The 18,185-nt window shown below is 41.1% G+C and overlaps 1 protein-coding gene across 2 annotated transcripts in view; it reads left to right on the top strand.

Annotated features, from left to right (window-relative positions):
* NUP205 (nucleoporin 205) overlaps positions 1-9,154 on the top strand; it is a 60,012-nt gene extending 50,858 nt beyond the window's left edge. The window contains exons 36-41 of one of the 2 annotated variants that reach the window (XM_019654814.1): positions 172-298; positions 2,713-2,879; positions 4,668-4,791; positions 5,293-5,421; positions 6,030-6,103; positions 8,818-9,154. In XM_019654814.1, coding sequence (XP_019510359.1) covers positions 172-298; positions 2,713-2,879; positions 4,668-4,791; positions 5,293-5,421; positions 6,030-6,103; positions 8,818-8,970 — 774 coding nt within the window. In that variant the 3' untranslated portion in view covers positions 8,971-9,154. Of the gene's footprint in view, positions 1-171; positions 299-2,712; positions 2,880-4,667; positions 4,792-5,292; positions 5,422-6,029; positions 6,104-8,817 lie in introns of those variants that run through there. The other variant, XR_002125384.1, reaches the window with a different exon arrangement.
* Positions 9,155-18,185: the final 9,031 nt, after the last annotated feature.

The raw sequence follows: 18,185 nt of genomic DNA, 5'->3' as shown, positions 1-18,185 counted from the left end.
GGAAATACTTGATGAAAACGCAGGTGTGAGTAATTTTACAAATTGATTTATAACTTTGTTGTCATGTGAACAAAGCGATCTATTACTTTGTTGTCCTTCAAATCTAAATTTCTATGCTATAAGGGCATTTGGGGAGCTAACGTTTTTGTTACCACTATTCTTCCATTGTAGATTTGTGCCAATGTCATGGAATATTGCCAGTCACTTATGTTACAGAGTTCCCCCATCTTTCAGCATCCTGTGTGTCTCTTCACCCCTAGCCTGTCAGAAACCATGAACAGAGATGGGCCCCGTCAAGGTGAGCCTAGTTATTTCTTTCTGTATTTGAGGAATTAAGTTGCTATGACTATGACTAACTCTAATTGGTTCTAGTAAGATGGGTTTTTTTTTTCTTTATGAGTAATAATGGGAAATGTTTTAAACAACTTTAAGAAGAAATGGTGAGGGGGTACTATTGTGAGAACTGTGGATAGGCTGGGGAGCTCGAGAGAGTGGAGAAATTCAAGATTTTCTGAGGATGAATCAGAGGAGCCTTGTGGGGAGAGTATAGTTTTGAATAGTACTTGAGACCCCAAAGAAAGTATCTAGGATTGGAGAGTAAACCTGCTGGGTGAAAAAATATGAAAATATAACAGCCTCATTCTTTCCAAACATATATTAGACTGTTTGATACTATATAATACGTCCTTGAGACTGTTCATTTTTTTCCATCTTTTTTCTCTGTTCTTTTCCTTGAAAAAAAATTACTTAACTCTTTGTGCCTCAGTTACCTTCTCTGTAAAATGGCAGTTATAAGCTTTCCTCCAATGAATTATTGTAAGGATTAAATATGTTAATATATGTAAAGTGCTTTAGGGACAGCGCCTGGCATATTTGGTAGCTAGCTACTCTTCTTTTCATTATCTCTATTGTTATTGTTGTTATTTTTATTTTTATTTTTTTTAAAGATTTTTATTGGGGAATTAGGGTATGGGAACAGCGCTGGGGAATTGGGGGAAGGGGAACAGACAAGTTGCTGTCCTTTTGTTCTTCAGTCTAGTTGTGGAGGACGTTGCTTCACTGGCCCAAGTTGGCACCATCATTGCGCTCTTCCTGGGCGAGGCAGATCAGTCACTGGCTTCTGGACGGCCGCTCACTGTGGCTGCTGGCCGCTCACGCTGGCTGCCGGCCACACATGGTAGCCCATGGCAACCCACTGCAGCAGGTTGAGCTGTTGTTCAGCATCTTAGCTGTGGAGGGCAGTGTCACTAGCCCTCATATGTGGGATCCGAATCGGGGCCCTCTGGCATCCCAAGCCAGCTCTTAACCACCGCGCCACTCGGCCGGCCCTTATTGTTGTTGTTGTTGTTGTTGTTATTTAGTGTATTTACTGCTTCTTGTTACCCAGGGACCCTTTCCCGTAGCACCTCCACTGCCTGTACTTCGTGGTCTTTCCTGTGGAATCTATTTCTGTAATCAAATTTCTGATGAACCACCCTCACCTCGTAGCCTGAGGACACTAATGTTTTCTAGACTGAGCACTTAGTGTGCGAGAACTCCTGAAATGCTTCGGCGTACTCTCAGCATTAGACCCTCCTTTCTGTGGACATCTTCCTTCCAGGGTAGATGTCACACAGGTATGTCCTGGGGGGCCAGCATACACAGTTTCAATAGGAGAAGGCTCGAATAGACGACCTGTGTCGTAAAGACATGTCACATCTTTCCTGAAAACTGGAACAGGAAACCCGGCAGATCAGATGAGTCTAGGCTGTTCTGATTGGAGCGACATCCACTGGTAGGGACCGTGCTCTCTCTCCCACTTCCACATGCAGATCGATGAGATTTGATTTTGGAGTAAAGTTAAGGGAGACGGTATAAAGGAGAGACCTCTCCTTTGGTACTCATGGCAGTTAGGGCCATTTAAATGAGTGTCTCCACATTGAACTTGAAATCGCTAAGGTATTTCTGAAGAGATCCCTGGCTCAGAAGAGGACAGGGCTCTCTGCACCACGCAGACTGCCTATAGCACAGCACCGTCACGTTCTCTAGCTCTTCCCTCTGCAGACAACCTCCCTGACACCTCACTGTCCTTTGCACTTTCATCAGAAGGTAGTCAAGTGAAGGGCAGATCATTTTGTCTTGTTACCTAAATGAACTTACTGTGGTAAAAGACTTGTGAAAGGTGAAATCCAATTATATTTTTTGAATATTTCAGTTAGTGTTCTCCTTAGCCCTTTGAAAGAGGGACTTTGAGCTGGGAATTCAGCCACCAGAAAGAGGCAGACCAGAAATGAATCCATATTAACTAGAGCAGTAGGGTGAGGCAGGATTTACTCGCCTGGGGTCGGGAAACTCCAAACTTGTGCATGTGGCTTGGGTGTGTATGTGCATGGGAGGTGGTGGGGAGACAGGTGTAAAGGTTTATTGCTAACAGAGTTCTGAACGAGGTCTTCCTCCAGGAAAGGATAAGCTCTATCTGTGTCTGTCCATCAGCCAAATCTTATTCTCTCAAGGTCTCCAGAGTTATGTACACACCTGATGACAGTGGTTCCTAACCACTCCTTTGAACTGTCAGTGGTATTTAAAAGTAGCCTTGGGTTGGTTTTAATAATAGTTTACATGCCCTTAAATTCCTGGGCATCCCTTGTGTTAAAACAGGTTATTTGGAATTCATATAAAATTCCTATAAGTGGAGCATTGCTTTTTTTTTTTTTTTATCACCAACCCTATTAGATTCCCAAGCTCCAGTAGTTCCATACTGGCGCCTGCCTGGTTTGGGCATCATTGTCTACCTGCTGAAACAGAGCGCCGGTGACTTCTTCAGCTATTACGACAGTCACCGCCGGAGTGTCACCAAGCTACAGAATGTGGAGCAGCTTCCGCCAGATGAGATAAAAGAGGTACGAGCATTATAATGAGCTGTGAAGCCATTAGTCTTGCTCACAAGGGCCAGGCTGTCAGTGTCAGACTGGTGAATAACGATGACATGTGCAGGGAGAGGAGAGGAATTAACGTGATTCCTCTCTGGGGCTTGAAGAAGGGTCCGTCCCCGGAGCAGCGTGCCTCGGAAGCATACCGTCTTTCCCCCAAAATAAGACCTCACTGGAAAATAAGCTCTAGCATGAATTCAGGGTGCTCATAAGCCCTACCCCAAAATGAGCCCCAGTTAAGATCGTCAGCCAGACATGACTGTATTTGAATAAATGTAGATTTTTGTACATGAATAAATGAATAAAATGCGTCTTTTGGCGCAAAAATTAATATAAGACTTGGTCTTATTTTCGGGGAAACATGGTAGGAGCTCTTGAATAAAAGATGGTCAAGTCGCACTGTTCAAGAAAACCACCTGCCATTCGGTAGACAGCAGCTGGCCTTAGAATGAAGAGTGTCGGTAATTTATACTCTAAAACCTGTGCTGACAAACTTAGGTTTCCATTCCAGGTGCTTGTTCAGTAGGAGTCAGTCCTTAGGTAAGATGTCTCTGTGCCTTCGGCACCTTCAGAATCTGTTGAGTGAGTTTTGCAGACAATGGGGTGGTGGAGCAGACATGCCTGCCTGCTCTCCGTGACCCAGAATCATGTCCCCACATCGATTGTAGCTAAAGATGCTGAGTTAAGATGTTAGGCTCGCTCCCTGAGTAGCCTGGTATCTTTCCCGATTGGCACAGCCGAACTATACGGCATTGCTGGGCCAGGGCGGAAGGTGTCCCGTGGCATCTGGGATGTTGAACCATTTTGCCATTCCTGGTTCGCAGCAGCTTCCCTGAAAAATTCCATATCACTCTTAAGAGTGGGCAAAGCCTGCCCCCTCTTGCCACTCTTCTGATAATCACAGGGAACATTTATTGTTTGGATGTGCCGGGCCCTGAGCTACAAGCGCTACCTGAATACGTGAGGCAGATGCTGTTGCTACTCCTCCCATTGCTCAGATGAGGACACTGAGGCCTGGAACGTTGGAATAATCTACCCAGAGCCACACAGCTCACAAGTTCAGATCGAGGCCGGAGTTACCGACTGGGTTCAGGTCGTCCCGCAAATTGTGTGGTTCACATCCGGCAGCCCTTCCCCTCGTGTGTGGCTTGTGGGTGACACCGGTCCTCATGAGAGGAGCTGCAGCAGCACCACAGGAAAGCGTGTGGCCCTCCTGCTTCTGTACACCGTCTGCCAGACCACTGTCTGAGTTTTAATCGAACCACCGTGCTTATTGGTGTGCCAGATAGAGGGGACTGGGGGAGGTTCCGGCTGACAATCATATTTTTTATGCTCTAGAAGCCTACTTTACACTTTCTTCAAAAGATACATGACAGCTGTTACGGAAATTCTCCACAGGCGTTGTTACAGCTTCTGCCTGAAAAACCTACTGTTTTGTTCTGTTTTGTTTTAATTTGACAGGAAATTCAGGGTTGGCTGGCCCTTCAGCAGATGGGAAATGCCTGTTCCAGGCACAGGACTCTTAACAGAAAACAGCAGATGAATATGCATGTGTGAATTCAATGGCTTCTTTGACTGTCATTGTTTTAAGTCACCAGCTTCCTAACTAGATGATAACTCTTGTCTGCAAGGACGTTTAAACTTATTTGAATGTTTTTCACAGTGTTTATCACAAGCAACCCTCTTACAGTAGGTTTTCATTAAATTTTTGTTACAATTTATGTCATTCTTAATACTGCCTTTGTTTCTTTTTCCTAGTTGTGTCAGTCTGTGATGCCTGCTGGTGTGGATAAAATCTCCACGGCCCAGAAATACGTTCTGGCAAGGCGGCGTTTGGTGAAGCTCATCAACAATCGAGCTAAACTGCTTTCCCTTTGTTCTTGTATCCTTCATGAAGTCATAGCGGGACTTAAATGGTGACCTTTAAGAAAATTTGCAAATGTAGGAACTGTTGACTTATTCTCACATTATTTGGACATCAAAACCACATGGAAAGGGACATAATTACTGTTGGTTTTTTTCCAGTAAATGCCTACTATATTTCCAAATTGACATTTTTATCTTCCTGACCGTTTAGAGTGGCTAGTGATCTTGATCATGTATCCATGCACTTTCTGTCTGGACAGGAGACAAAGATTCTACTGACTGTGCTAACAGTGTCCCCCGGTCCCCACCTTGCTCAGCACACCTTTCTGGGAGACACCTTCAGTGGAGTCTGACTGAAGATTTCACTGTTAGACTGAGGCCGTGGGTGCATCGCTAAGTGGTAGAGCCTCTCCCGTTTCTCCTCCTCAGACACTGGTTTGTGTGTGTGGAGGGGGGAACAAAAAAAAAAAACCGAGGTGATGAGATTGTTTTCCTTTCATGGAGCTGTCCTCTGCAGTCATCATCGAGACCTGCCTGTTCATTCTCTGGCGCCATCTGGAGTACTACTTGCTGCATTGCACACCCACGGACTCACAGGATTCCTTGTTTGCCGCCCCGGCCTTATTTAAAAGCAGGAGACTACAAGGTAAGCTTTATTCTGCCAATCAGAGACCCACAAATGCCTAGAGGGTTCAGTGCCTTGCAAAACTAGTTACATTTATATTTACTGTGGCCCTCCCACGTCTGTCCGTACACCTTCCGCCAGACCCAGTGTCTGACTAGGTTCCTCGGAGCGGATTGGGTCATCAAAAGCTACACCGTTGTTAGAGCTTTATGTTGTATTTTCCTTCTGTCCGTGGGAAATCGTGTGGAGCATTAAGTGCATCTTAGAGGCTGCTCCTCGGCTTCTTTCAGTTATGGGGTGATCCCGTTCCAGAGTCCCCTGGTTCCAAGTTCCCAGAAGAATGGACGTGGGGCAGCTTAGGCCAGGGTCCTTCTTGCTGGAGTGAGCCTCTGTGACTGGTGAAGCTGTGTTGGATCCTTTAGTGAGGAAGAAGCAGAAGAAAAGCCTGAGAACCATGGCATCCACCAACGAAATGCTTCCCAGAGGCTTCCATTTACTGGAAGTTGAAATGGAATTCTCAGCCTTGACCTGTGTTGTTCATGGCATGGTGGTTCATTTTCTTCAGGTTCTCCCACAGTGTGGTAAAGACTGACTTGCAGAGCTGGTTTGACTGTGTCTTCTATCTCTAGATTCCTTTGCTTCTGAAGCCAATCTGGATTTGAGGAGTGGGCTGACGGTGGTGAGTCAGCATGACATAGACCAGGTGAGCTGCTCTTCTCATACTTTATTATTTTTTTTTCTTTTTGAAAGGAAAAAGGCAAGGCCTAGCATGTTAGTAAGATTATCGTTTTCAGGCTGTATACAAAGACCTCGAGTTCCGGTGTGGCCCCCTAGCAGCCCTGTGACCTGGAACCACGTACTGAATTTCTGAGCTTCCCATCTCCTCATCAAAAAAATGGGAACGATAATTCAACCTCAAAGAGTTTTGTCAGAATTAAATGAGGTTTCGTATGTGCGGTTCCTCGGGTAGTGCCTGGAACATAGGAAGGGTTTGGTAATTGGTAGCCGTCATGATCTGGAAATTTCTAATCTCTTTTGATTAACCGTGTAGGATTTTTAGGCACAGTGTCACTCAACACCTAATTTTCCAAAAATAATTTAATGGAGAGATTGTGAGTAGCCATTAAAATTTCAGTGTAGTAGACTATAATATTATACAGTCATATGTTGCTTAGCAACAGGGAGGTGTTCTTAGAAATGCATCGTAAATGATTTTGTAGTTGTGCAAACATCGTAGCGTGCCCTCACACACACCAAGATGATGTAGTCTCTCACCCACCCAGGCTGTATGATACAGCCTGTTGCTCCCAGGCTACAAGCCTGTACAGCCTGTCACTGTAGTGAATACTGAAGGTAATTGTAACACAGTGGTAAGTACTTGTGTATCTTAACATCTCTGAACATAGAAAAGGTACGGCAAAAATATGGAATAAAAGATTTTAAAAATGGTACACCTGTATCTGGCACTTACTATGCATGGAGCTTACAGGACTGGAAGTTGCTCTGGGTGAGTCAGTGAGTGAGTGGGGAGTGAATATGAAGGCCCAGGATGTAACTGTCACTACTGTAGACTTGATAAATACTGTACACTTAGGCTACACTACATCTATTTAAAAAAATTTTTATTTCTTCAATAAATTAACCTTAGCTTATTGTAACTTTTAATTTATAAACTTTTTCTTTTTTTTAACTTCTCAATCCTTTTGTAATAACACTTAGCTTAACACACAAAACCATTGTACACCTGTACAAAACTAATTTTCTTTTTTTATATTCTTATTCTATAAGCTTTTTTGTATTACATTTTTTTTTTTTCTTTTTAAACTTTCCGTTAAAAACTAAGACACAAGCACACACACTAGCCTGGGCCCTCACAGGGTCAGGGTCCTGTCAGTATCACATGTCCCACCGGAAGGTCTTCAGGGGCAGTCACGAGTGTGGAGCTGTCATCTCCTGTGATAACACTGCCTCTGGGTCATCGGCAGGAACTGCCAGAGGCTCTTCTTGAAGAGGTGTGACTCTTTTTAGAAATATATCCTCGGTGGTTTTTGGTTCATTTCTGTTTTTTATCACAGATTTGTTTGTAAGCAGATAATGCACCATGAATATTCATCTCTGTGAATGACTGCTACAAAGTCACTAGGTGACAGGAATTTTTCAGCTCCATTATAGTCTTAGGGGACCACGTGTACTGTCACTGACCCAAATGCCGTTACGCGGTGCATGACTATATAGTATGATGTATTTAGTAACCTCTGGATCAGCAGTGTTGGAATTGGATGAAGAGCATTCCCAAAACAATTCAAATGAAAACCTCACGTGAAACTAATAGCAAAGTCTTAGGAACGAAGCAGTTATCAGGTCTGTGATATTAGGGACGATGAATTATAGCTGGATCTGCTTCTTGGCATCTACGTGTCCTTCGCCCTGATCTGATAAGGCCTCCCCTCTGCCCTAATCCTTCTTGGTCGCTGCCTTTCTTAAAACTGGAGGTTGGGCCTTATCCAAGAAAGAGAAGCACAGTTTCAGCATTTTCCAGACCGCACTTAGCCAGACGTTATAAATACCATGCTTTCCCTTAGCCTTGACCACGCTTGCCTCTTGGTGACCTTGTAACAGTCCTTCATGTTTGCCTGGTTTAGGGAGGCTAATGTTACATGAGCAGAATTAGCTAAAAAACAGATCTCCCAGAAGATGTTTAATAACTATATGTTGAATTAATGACTGTTTCATGAGACTGGTGTGTTACAAACTAGAAGAAATGCAGGCTGAATAAATGATTTTCTCACCCTGTGCTTTGATTTTAATGCAAACCCAAAGGCAGCTAGATTCATAATTTTAGCATTTCAGTATAATACCAAAAAGACTCATCTGAAACGACACAGTCATCCTAAAATACATCTGAATTCTAAAATGTATACCAAGCTCTCTTCCCCCATTTACATATTTTGAAAGTAAAAGCATGCAAGTGTTTTTGTTTTTGTTTCTTTTTTTTCCTTTTAATTATTTTTTATTATGAAATACACTTTTTTTCTTTTTAATTGCAAAATGAAGTAAAAAATAAACACTTCTTTCTAACGCATCCTTTGTTTCTTTCGCCAAAGGCACCCACTCTTAATAACTTCTTTATGGCCCTTCAGGAAATGTTTTTGTGCATATGTCCACATAGCAGCAGCAGCAGCAATAGTTGTTATTTAAAGCAAATCTAAAATTTTACACATTTATACAAGAAAGGAAAGTGGGAAAAGTATCATAAGAATAAATTCTGGAGTGGAAAATGTGATTGATTATTTAATTTGGTATGTGAGAAAGGACTACAGTATAAAAATTCAAAGGTATTTTAAATTGGAAGACAGAATAAAAGAAATATTTGAGACTGCAGTTTTAATAATAAAATGTCACCTGTGTTACCTCTAGCTTCAGGCCGACGCCATCAACGCTTTTGGAGAAACACTACAAAAGAAACTTCTGGACATTGAAGGATTATATTCGAAAGTTCGATCTCGCTATAGTTTCATACAAGCTCTTGTCAGACGTATCCGAGGCCTACTGAGGATATCACGGAACTGAAAGCCCTTGTTTATTATACTCTTCTACGGAAGAGATGAATTGGGGAAAACTGTCGCCTTTTTATACATAGGTTGTCTCTAAGTTATGACCAAAAAGTATTTTGCTATTTCTTTATATACGGACATCCTTTCTGTAAACCTTGCCTGGTTTCATCCTCACTAGTAAAAAATAAACACTTTTTAAACAAAACAAAACAAACAGTATATGGTTAGTCTTTTGAAATTTTACCTAGAAAATGATCATTATTGAGAATCCAACAAATACACTTTCCACAATGGTGGGTTTTTCCCCCTAAGGATATAATTCTGAATGCCAAATTCAAGTCATAATCTGGAAATTCTAATTTTTTCTCCCTTTGTACCCACCTTGCACTTCTGTGGTGTTCAGGGCTACTCCCTGGGCAGAGTGGATAATACAAACTAACAGGCTCTTTACTGAGTACTATCACAGAAATGTCTCCAAAAGCCAAGCCGTCTCCTAAAATTGTTTTTTTTTTCTTTTCTGCATGTAAATGACAACATAATTTTCATTTGTTCCTTAGAAATGATTGTGAAATTTCTCTTATTAATCATTTGCCTGTATTTCTCATATTAATATGATGGCTCCTATTAGGCAAAAGAATTTACACAACCACCACTCTATTTTCTGCCCGGTTGTATTTATGTTCAAGTAACTACATCATCTGAAAGCCCATTTTTCCTTTCTGGCCACCAATGATTTCAGCCTAACATACAGGAGAGGCTGCCAAGAGGGGAAAGGGCCTTGACTGTCATCTAGTAGCAGAAAATGAATACTTAGTTCTGTAGTGTTCTTTTTATTTTATTATTGTTTTTTTAAAGGTTTTATTGGGGAATTGGAGAAGGGGAACAGACAAGTTGCTGTCCTTTTGTTCTTCAGTCTAGTTGTGGAGGACTTCGCTTCACTGGCCGATTGTTGGTATGATCATTGCGCTCTTCCCAGGTGAGGCAGCTGCTCCCTGGCCATTGGATGGCCGCTCACGGTGGCTCACAGCAGCTCCGGAAAGCTCATGCCCGCTGCCGGCCAGCCCCACTGCAGCCTATGCTGTCACGGACAACTCACGGCAGCCCAGCTCCAGGTTGAGCTGTTGTTCACCATCTTAGCTGTAGAGGGCGCAGTGTCACTGGCCCATGTGGGATCCAAACCGGCGGCCTTGCTGTTCAGAGCGCATGCTCCCAAGCCAACTCTTAACTGACAAGGCACTCGGCCGGCCCTATAGTGTTCCTTTTATTTTTAATTTTATAATAAAATTTCTGTGGCCTTTAAGCATCTTTTTAAAAAGGCTTTGTCATTGTTCCATTTTGAAATTAATTTACTGCCCACCACTTATAATCATTAGTCTTTAGCTGGAAAGCACCCTATTAATAAATAGAAGTCCTAGAGTGGTGTGAATGAATAAATAGGTGCATCCAAAATGCATTAATAATACTGTTGCTTTACTGGTCAGGCATTTGGCAATCCTTATCCTCTGAAACACAGGCATGAACTTATAAATAATCAGGAAAGAGCCCGGGGCACAGAATCCAAGCATTTTGTTAAACCTCTGAAGGACAGAGATATTAGCTAAATTTGGAATTAAGGTTTTGAATTTATTAAGCTTCATTATCTTGTTTCCTCATCATTTCTTCTAAAATTACAGCTGACTGTGGTTCAGAAGTTGGGGTAAGGGAGAAGTGTGTGGGAGGGAGAAGCAGGAATAATTGCAGCTGTTGAAAAAGCTGACCAGAAGTGCTGTTTGTATAATAAATCCAGAGGGTGAAGCCGACACGGCCATGAGACAAGACGAGAAGACGAGATGCACTGCCTGACTCAGTGTTCTGTTATCCGGGGCATGGAGGGGCTGTTGGGTGGCACACGTTCTCTTTAGCAAAGCAAGAGGGATAAAAACAGATGGTAGATATTTTGTTTTTAAAAGGTTTAGCATTTAAAGGGTGGGTTCATCTACTCCTCAACAATACTAAATAAGCATAGGGTCTTTTATTTTTTTTTCAGTTGAGCCATCCATTCAGTGGCAGCTCAGGCTGTGAGTGAAGCATAGGGTCTTAATGCGTTGTTTTCACTGAGCTGATCACTGGTGGCGTTAGAAAATAAAAAAGAGGTAAGTGCCTTCCTTGCTGTCTTCGTTATAGTTTTTATAAAATGGTGATACATAAATATATGTCTGAACTTTGAGCTACAAATGCTGTTTGTACACAATCTAGCCTTTTCTAAATATTTGGAATTGTTTTCCCAATTTATTTTGATTTTTTTTTTTTTTTTTTAGAAATGTTATTGGGAACTGTGTTTTTCCAGGACCCATCAGCTCCAAGTCGAGGGGTTGTTTCAATCTAGTTGTGGAGGGCGCAGCTCTGCGGCCCATGTGGGAATCAAACTGGCAACCCTGGTGTTATGAGCCTGTGCTCTAACCACCTGAGCTCACCGGCCGCCCCTACTTTGAAAATTGTTTACTCTTCGGAAGAGTTGAAAGAAAAGGACGGTGAACTCATACACTTTTCAGCTAGCTTCACCAGTTGACATTTTAAACATTGCTTTCTCTCTTTTGTATGTAGATACACTGGTTTTCTTCCTTACTGTTTGAAAGTTGGTGTAAACATTATGGCACTTTTTCTGTAATGTTTCAGCAAATAAGAACAAGGATATTTCCTTGCTAATCACAATATCATCACACATAAGACATCTGACAATAAAACAAAATGAAATTTTCTAATATTCAGTTTATATTCAAATTTCCTTACTTGCCCCCAATTGATTTTTAACTCAAGATTTAATCAAGAATCCCACATATTTAGTTATCTCTTGAGACTCCTGTATTCTGGAACACTTCCTCTCCCTTTTTTTCAGGAGAGGGGGCTTTATAACATTGACATTTTTTAGCTGTTTTGAAAAAGGTGCCACAATTTGATTTTTTTAAAATTTGATTCAGGTTAAACATTTTGACAAGAATACAATTCTACAGGTTATGCCCTCTGCATATCATATCAGGAGTTACATATCAGTTTGTCCCGTATGTTAAGTTTGATCACTTAGTTAAGGCAGTGTTCGATACATATCTCCATTGTAAAGCTCGTCTTTTCCCCATTGTAATGAATAATCTGTCGATTGACACTTGGAGACTGAATATCTTGTTTCCAAAAAAATCTTTTCGACCATTGCTTTTATCATTCATTCCAATTTTTAAAATGTGTAGTGCTTCAATCATATAAACGATATAATCAATCTGACATGCAGATACCCACTCATGTCATACACCTAATTGGGTCAAATCTTAAATCAATCATATTTGCTCTGGTTCCTTTTTTTATTAAAGAAATATAATATGGCAAAAACAGCTGAAGCACCTCTGAACTCCCTGTTCCCATTCTACTTGCCTCCCAGAGGTAGCCATGGTCAAGAATTCATTGTTGATCTCTGCCATTCATGAATTATACTTCCACTACATACATATTCATACACATTCATACATATTCATTAAAAAGTACTTGTACAGGTTGTTAATCTTTACATGTGTGTCATCATTCGGAGCAATTTGCAAGTTGCTCTTTTTGTTCAACTGTGTTTTTGATAATTCCTTATTCCTGTTTATTACAAGTCTTGAATAGTAGTATCACATTTTACAAATACAGTAAAACCTTGGACCGTGAGTAACTTGGTTTGCAAGTGTTCTGCGACGAGCAAACATTTCTAATACATTTTAACTTGGTAAACGAGCGATGTCTTGCAATACGAGGAGTATGTTTCCGGAACGAATTGTGCTCGCAAACCGAGGCATTACTGTACCCTAATTTATGCATTCTATTGGTGGACTGGTTTACATTGAAGGGCCCAATGTTTTGCTATTACAAACAGTGCTGTAACGACGTTGATCATACATGTCTCTGGATGAGACGTGATATGTAAGAAGGCTTCCCTGGGTTTCTATAGCTAGAAATGGGAATCCTGAGTTGGAGATTTGAAGCTTTAATTTCACTAGCCATTGCAATATTTTTTTTAGTGTTTGTATCAATTTACTGCTACTGATGGGGGGAGGGTTCCTATTGGTCCACACCACCAACATACTTTTTTCCTTCCCCAAGATTTTGTTTTTTTAAGAGCACTTAAATTGAGGTTTACAACAAAATTGAGAAGAAGATACAGAGATTTCTGACTTACCCCCTACCCCACACACATGCAGAGCCTCCCCCATTATCAACATCACTCACCAGAAGGGTCCATTTGTTACCAAGGATAATCCTACATTACATATAATCACCCAAAACCCATGGTTTTTACCTTGGGGTTCACTCTTGGTGTACATTCTAGGGGGTTGGACAAATGTATGACATATATCCCTCATTGAAACATACAGAGTATTTTCACTGCTGTAAAAATCCTCTGCACTCTGCCTAATCTCCATTCCCTACATTCTGCCCGCCCCCCACAACCCCCTTCATAACCACTGATCTTTGTAGTCTCCAAAGTTTTGTCTTTTCCAGAATTTCATACAATTGGAGTCATACAGTATGTAGGTTTTTTACGTTAGCTTCTTTCACTTAGTGATATGTATTTAACTTTCCTCCATGTCTTTTCACAGCTCAATAGCATTTTCTTTTTGTGCTGGATAATATTCCATTGTCTGGATGGACCAGTTATTCACTCAGCTACTGAAGGACATCTTGGCTGTTTCCAAGTTTTGGCAATTATGTATAAAGCTGCTATAAAGATCCCTGTGCAGGTTTTCATGTGGACATTACTTTCAACTGCTTTGAGTACATACCGAGGAGCACAAATGCTGGATCATATGCTAAAAGTATGTTTAGTTTTGTAAGAGACCACCAAACTGTCTTCCAAAGTGCATGTACCATTTTGTTTTCCCACCAACAATGTATGAGTTCCTGTCGCTCTGCATTTGGTGTTAGTATTCAGGATCTAATAGGTATGAAATAGTGTATCATTTTAATTTGCATTTGATAACATGATGTAGAGCATAATTTCATGTTTATTTGCCATCTGTATATCTTCTTTGGTGAGGTGTCTGTTAAGGTCTTTGGCCCATTTTTTAATTGGTGTATTTTCTTATTGTTGAGTGTTAGTCCGTTGTGCATTTTAGATAACAGTCCTTTATCAGGTGCGTCTTGCGCAAATATTTTTTCCTAGTCTGTGGCTTGTCTTCTAATTCTCTTGATTCTGTCTTTTGCAGAGCAGTTTTTAATTGTAATGAAGTTCAGCTTATCAGTTATTTCTTTCATGATCACATGTTTGATGTTGTATGTAAAAAAGGCATCACCATGGCCAAGATCATTGAGGTTTTCTCCATTGTTATCTTCTAGGAATTTTATAGTTGTGTGTTTTACATTTAGGTCTATGATCCATTTTGAGTTAATTTTTGTGAAGGGTGTAAGGCCTTTTGTGAAGGTGTGGATGTCCATTGTTCAAGCATCGTTTCCCTGAAAAGACGATCTTTGCTTTGTTGTACTGCCTTTGCACCTTTATCAAAGGTCAGTCAACTATATTTATGGGGGTCTATTTCTGGGCTCTGTATTCTGTTCCATTAATCTATCTGTCTATTCTTTTGCCAGTACCACACTGTCTTCATTACTACAGCTTTATAGCTTTGGTTCAAGTCTTGAACATGGGTAGCATTTGTCCTCCAACTTTGCTCTTCTCCTTCAATATTATAGGCTATTCTGGGTCTTTGCCTCTCCATATAAACTTTATAATCAGTTTGTTAATGTCCATAAAATATCTTTTTGCTATTCCAACACCTTGCTTTTTTTGTTTATCTTGAAGATCTTTCTATATCAACACATAATGTATGTGTATAGCTTCATTTATTTTAATCAGTTACTTATTAACATTGTTTCTTTTTTGAAACAATTTGTTTAATAATCTTTTGCTACAACAAATGTTTTCGAGCATACACAGTTTAACACAATTGCAGAGACAAAGGGTATGCTCATTTAAATTTAGGATGATTTTGGTCAAATTGCCCTCCAAGGAAGTTTTAGCAATCAGTATCCCTATCAGTACTGTATAGCTCAGCCTGTTTCCCTATTCTTTCCAATACAGTGTGTTATCAAGCTTTTTGATTTTTGCCAAACTGGAGAAAAAATGGCACCTTGTTATGGTAGTAATTTACATTTCTCTCAGTATGAATGCCACTGAGTATTCTTCCATATGTTTGAGCTACTTATATTTCCTTTTACATGAACTATTCACATCCTTCAACTACATTTTATTAGATTTTTGGTCTATTGATTTGTATGGGCTCTTTATATAAAGGAAATTAACCTTTTGTCACTTGTTTTACAAATGATGTTTTTCTTTTTTTTCTTTTTGCCATACAAAAAATTTTTAAATGTACTTGGTTTTATCAATCTTTTCTTTTACGACATCTGCATTTTGTATCATGTTGGTCATTTGAAAAATCTACCTACTTGAAGATTAACAAAAGAATTTCTCCCTTTTCCCCTAGAAATTTTAATATATATATATATTTTTTTTGTTGTTGTTGTTGTTTGTTTGTTTTGATTTGTTTTGTTTAAGTTGTTATTGGCCTGTGACTTATTTATGTGTGAGGTCAGGTCTCAACATTATTATTTTTCCAGGTGGAAAAAATACTAGTGAACCTAGTTAGATCAATATCATTTACTGACTGATCCATCTTTTCTTTGATGTTCAGAATCGCTGGTATGGGACTTAAAAAAGCAGATTGATTAAAAATTAGAATTTTAAAAGGCAAGTATCATAGAAGGAAGTGGATAAGAGAACTGAGGCTAATGGTCCTTGATTGAAGTTCTGGTTTCTTGAGGTTTAGACCAGATAGAAAAGCAGTGAAGCCAGAGGAAGCCCAGCTGTGAGCAAAAGGAACAGCTGAGAAAGTGGAGACCTGGCTAAGGTAAAAACGTTTATAGGACAGGAAGTAGGATTTGGGAATATGATACTTCACCAGTGGAGCAGGTCTAGGAGACAACAAAGTGTGGGGTATGAACATGGTAGTGGATTGCTGAAGTGGTGTTAGGATGAAGGTAAGGATTCTGGAAAATATGTGTTTCCAGCCTTCGAAGTCACCCGTGATTGTGATAGCTTGGGGCTGAAACTAATATAATGAATATTAACTGTAATTGGAAAATTAAAAAAAGATACAAAATATGAATAATAAAATGGCAATAACAAAAGTAAATAAATAAATGAGGGGACTGCTTAGGAAGTTAGTAGATTAAGGTACCATAAAGGGGTAAAAGGAAGATATGCGTCTTAAAGGTGATTTTATATAAGGATATTTCCATAATAATCTCAAAGTAGCAAGGGTTCTGCCTTTTTTTGTTTTTAAAGATTTTTATTGGGGAATTGGGGGAGGGGAACAGCATTGGGGAATTGGGGAAGGGGACCAGCCAAGTAGTTGTTCTTCAATCTTCGTTGAGGGCACCAGTCGCCATCTGGCTTCCCGTCGGCAGCTCATGGCCTCTAAGCACAAGGTGCTGTGTTCAATCTTAGTTACGGGTGGGCATAGCCACCATCCCATGCGGGAGTCGAACCATCAGCCTTGTTAAGAGCGCATGCTCTATCCACTGAGCCATCCAGGCGGCAGCTCAGCTCAAGGTGCCTAGTTCAGTCTTAGTTGCGGGTGGGCGTAGCCCACCATCAAACAGGCAATCTTCTTGTTATACAAGCTGAGCCATCCTGCCACCTGTTGGCAGCTCAGTGACAGCTCAGCTCAGGTGCAAAGTCACTGGCCCATGTGGGAATCGAACCGATGGCCCTGTTGCTCAGAGCTCGTGCTCTTAAGCCAACTCAACCAACTGAGCCACTCGGCCGGCCCAAGTTCTGCCTTTTCCATGCCTTGTGGTTATTTGGGGGTATGAGAGAAAGAGCCAGGCTTCATTTACGGCTTTATCTGTAAGATGAGGATAAGGTTTTATGCAGGGAACTTCAATAAATACTTACAGTGCAGAGGCTGTGTCAGGCACTTGCTGGGCACTGGGGATGAAGTCGTGAACTGAATAGATGAAGTCCTCACCATCATGTAGCTCCCAGTCTGGAGTCTTGCAACGCCACAGACCCCAGCAGCTGCATTACTTGCAAGTTGAGTAGAAATGCATAATGTCAGGCCCCAACTCAGATATACTGCATCGGAACCTGCAGTTTAACAAGATCCCTAGGTGATCTGAAGGCACCTTAAAGCTTGAGAAGCACTGGTCAAGACTTGACTGAGTCAAGTTTTAATCTAGACATGTTGGAAAGTAGAATGTGTTATAACCATCTACCAGCATCTCCTCCCTCTTGGCAGGCGCTTTCGTTCAAAGAGACCTCGCCCCTTCTGGTTATAATTGATAGGGGAGCATCTGACACCAGCTTGACTAATCAGCATTCCTTTCCTAGCTATTTGAAAATTGTGAGGAAAGAGTGACCCAATCTTTCTATTGGTTGGATCAGTTAATGAGTAAACTCAAGTTTAAGTTACAGAGGTCATATTCTGGAAACCAGAAAAAAACCCACCAGATGGCAAAGAGAACAATGAGGCAGAGATATATGGAGAAAAAAGCAGATATGGAGAGAAAATGTTGCTTAAATTCCTGATAGCTTTCCTGTCCCTCCTTGTTGTCCACTTTATAATACACTCCCATAGGGTTTAGCTCATATGATTTGGCTGTTATTCTTTGGAACCAGAGTTCTACTCACTACAGCACGTAAGAGTGAATTCAGAAGGCTGAATGCAAAGGGAAAAGGGTGTCTTGCTGTGCAAGTACGTGTGTTGATGGAGGTTGTCGAGGGATGTGATGACCAGGAGCAGGTGGTGGCCCACAGTATGATGGGCTAGCTCTGCGAGGAGAGAGAACCGGAAGAGGTCTCCCAGAGCTCACATGACATGCAATTATTGATCCTTCACGTTGTCTAATTTGATCCCTGCAACAATTCCACAAGGGAGCTGGTGTTAGCCCCATTTACAGAGAGGGAAAGCAAACTTCAGAGAGGTTGAGTAACTTGTTGGTGGCTGCCAGAAAGCGCAAGGCAGTCATGAATTTGACCCAGCTGTACGAGACTCCCAAAGGCCTCCATCTTAACGACTTAAGCACCTACACTCCATCAATGGGTGTTCGTTCAGTGCAGGTTACGTAACATACCGGTGGAACTTTTGAAACGTACATCCTTCTTCCGCTCCCATAGGTTCTGCATGGGGCCCAGGTAGACGGTTGCAAAACTCCACTGGTGATTCTGCT

The sequence above is a fragment of the Hipposideros armiger genome, unplaced genomic scaffold, assembly GCF_001890085.2.
Source record: "Hipposideros armiger isolate ML-2016 unplaced genomic scaffold, ASM189008v1 scaffold_231, whole genome shotgun sequence".
Taxonomy (NCBI): domain Eukaryota; kingdom Metazoa; phylum Chordata; class Mammalia; order Chiroptera; family Hipposideridae; genus Hipposideros; species Hipposideros armiger.
The sequence above is the reverse complement of the archived record's forward strand: the minus strand, read 5'-3'. Positions and strand labels throughout refer to the sequence as shown.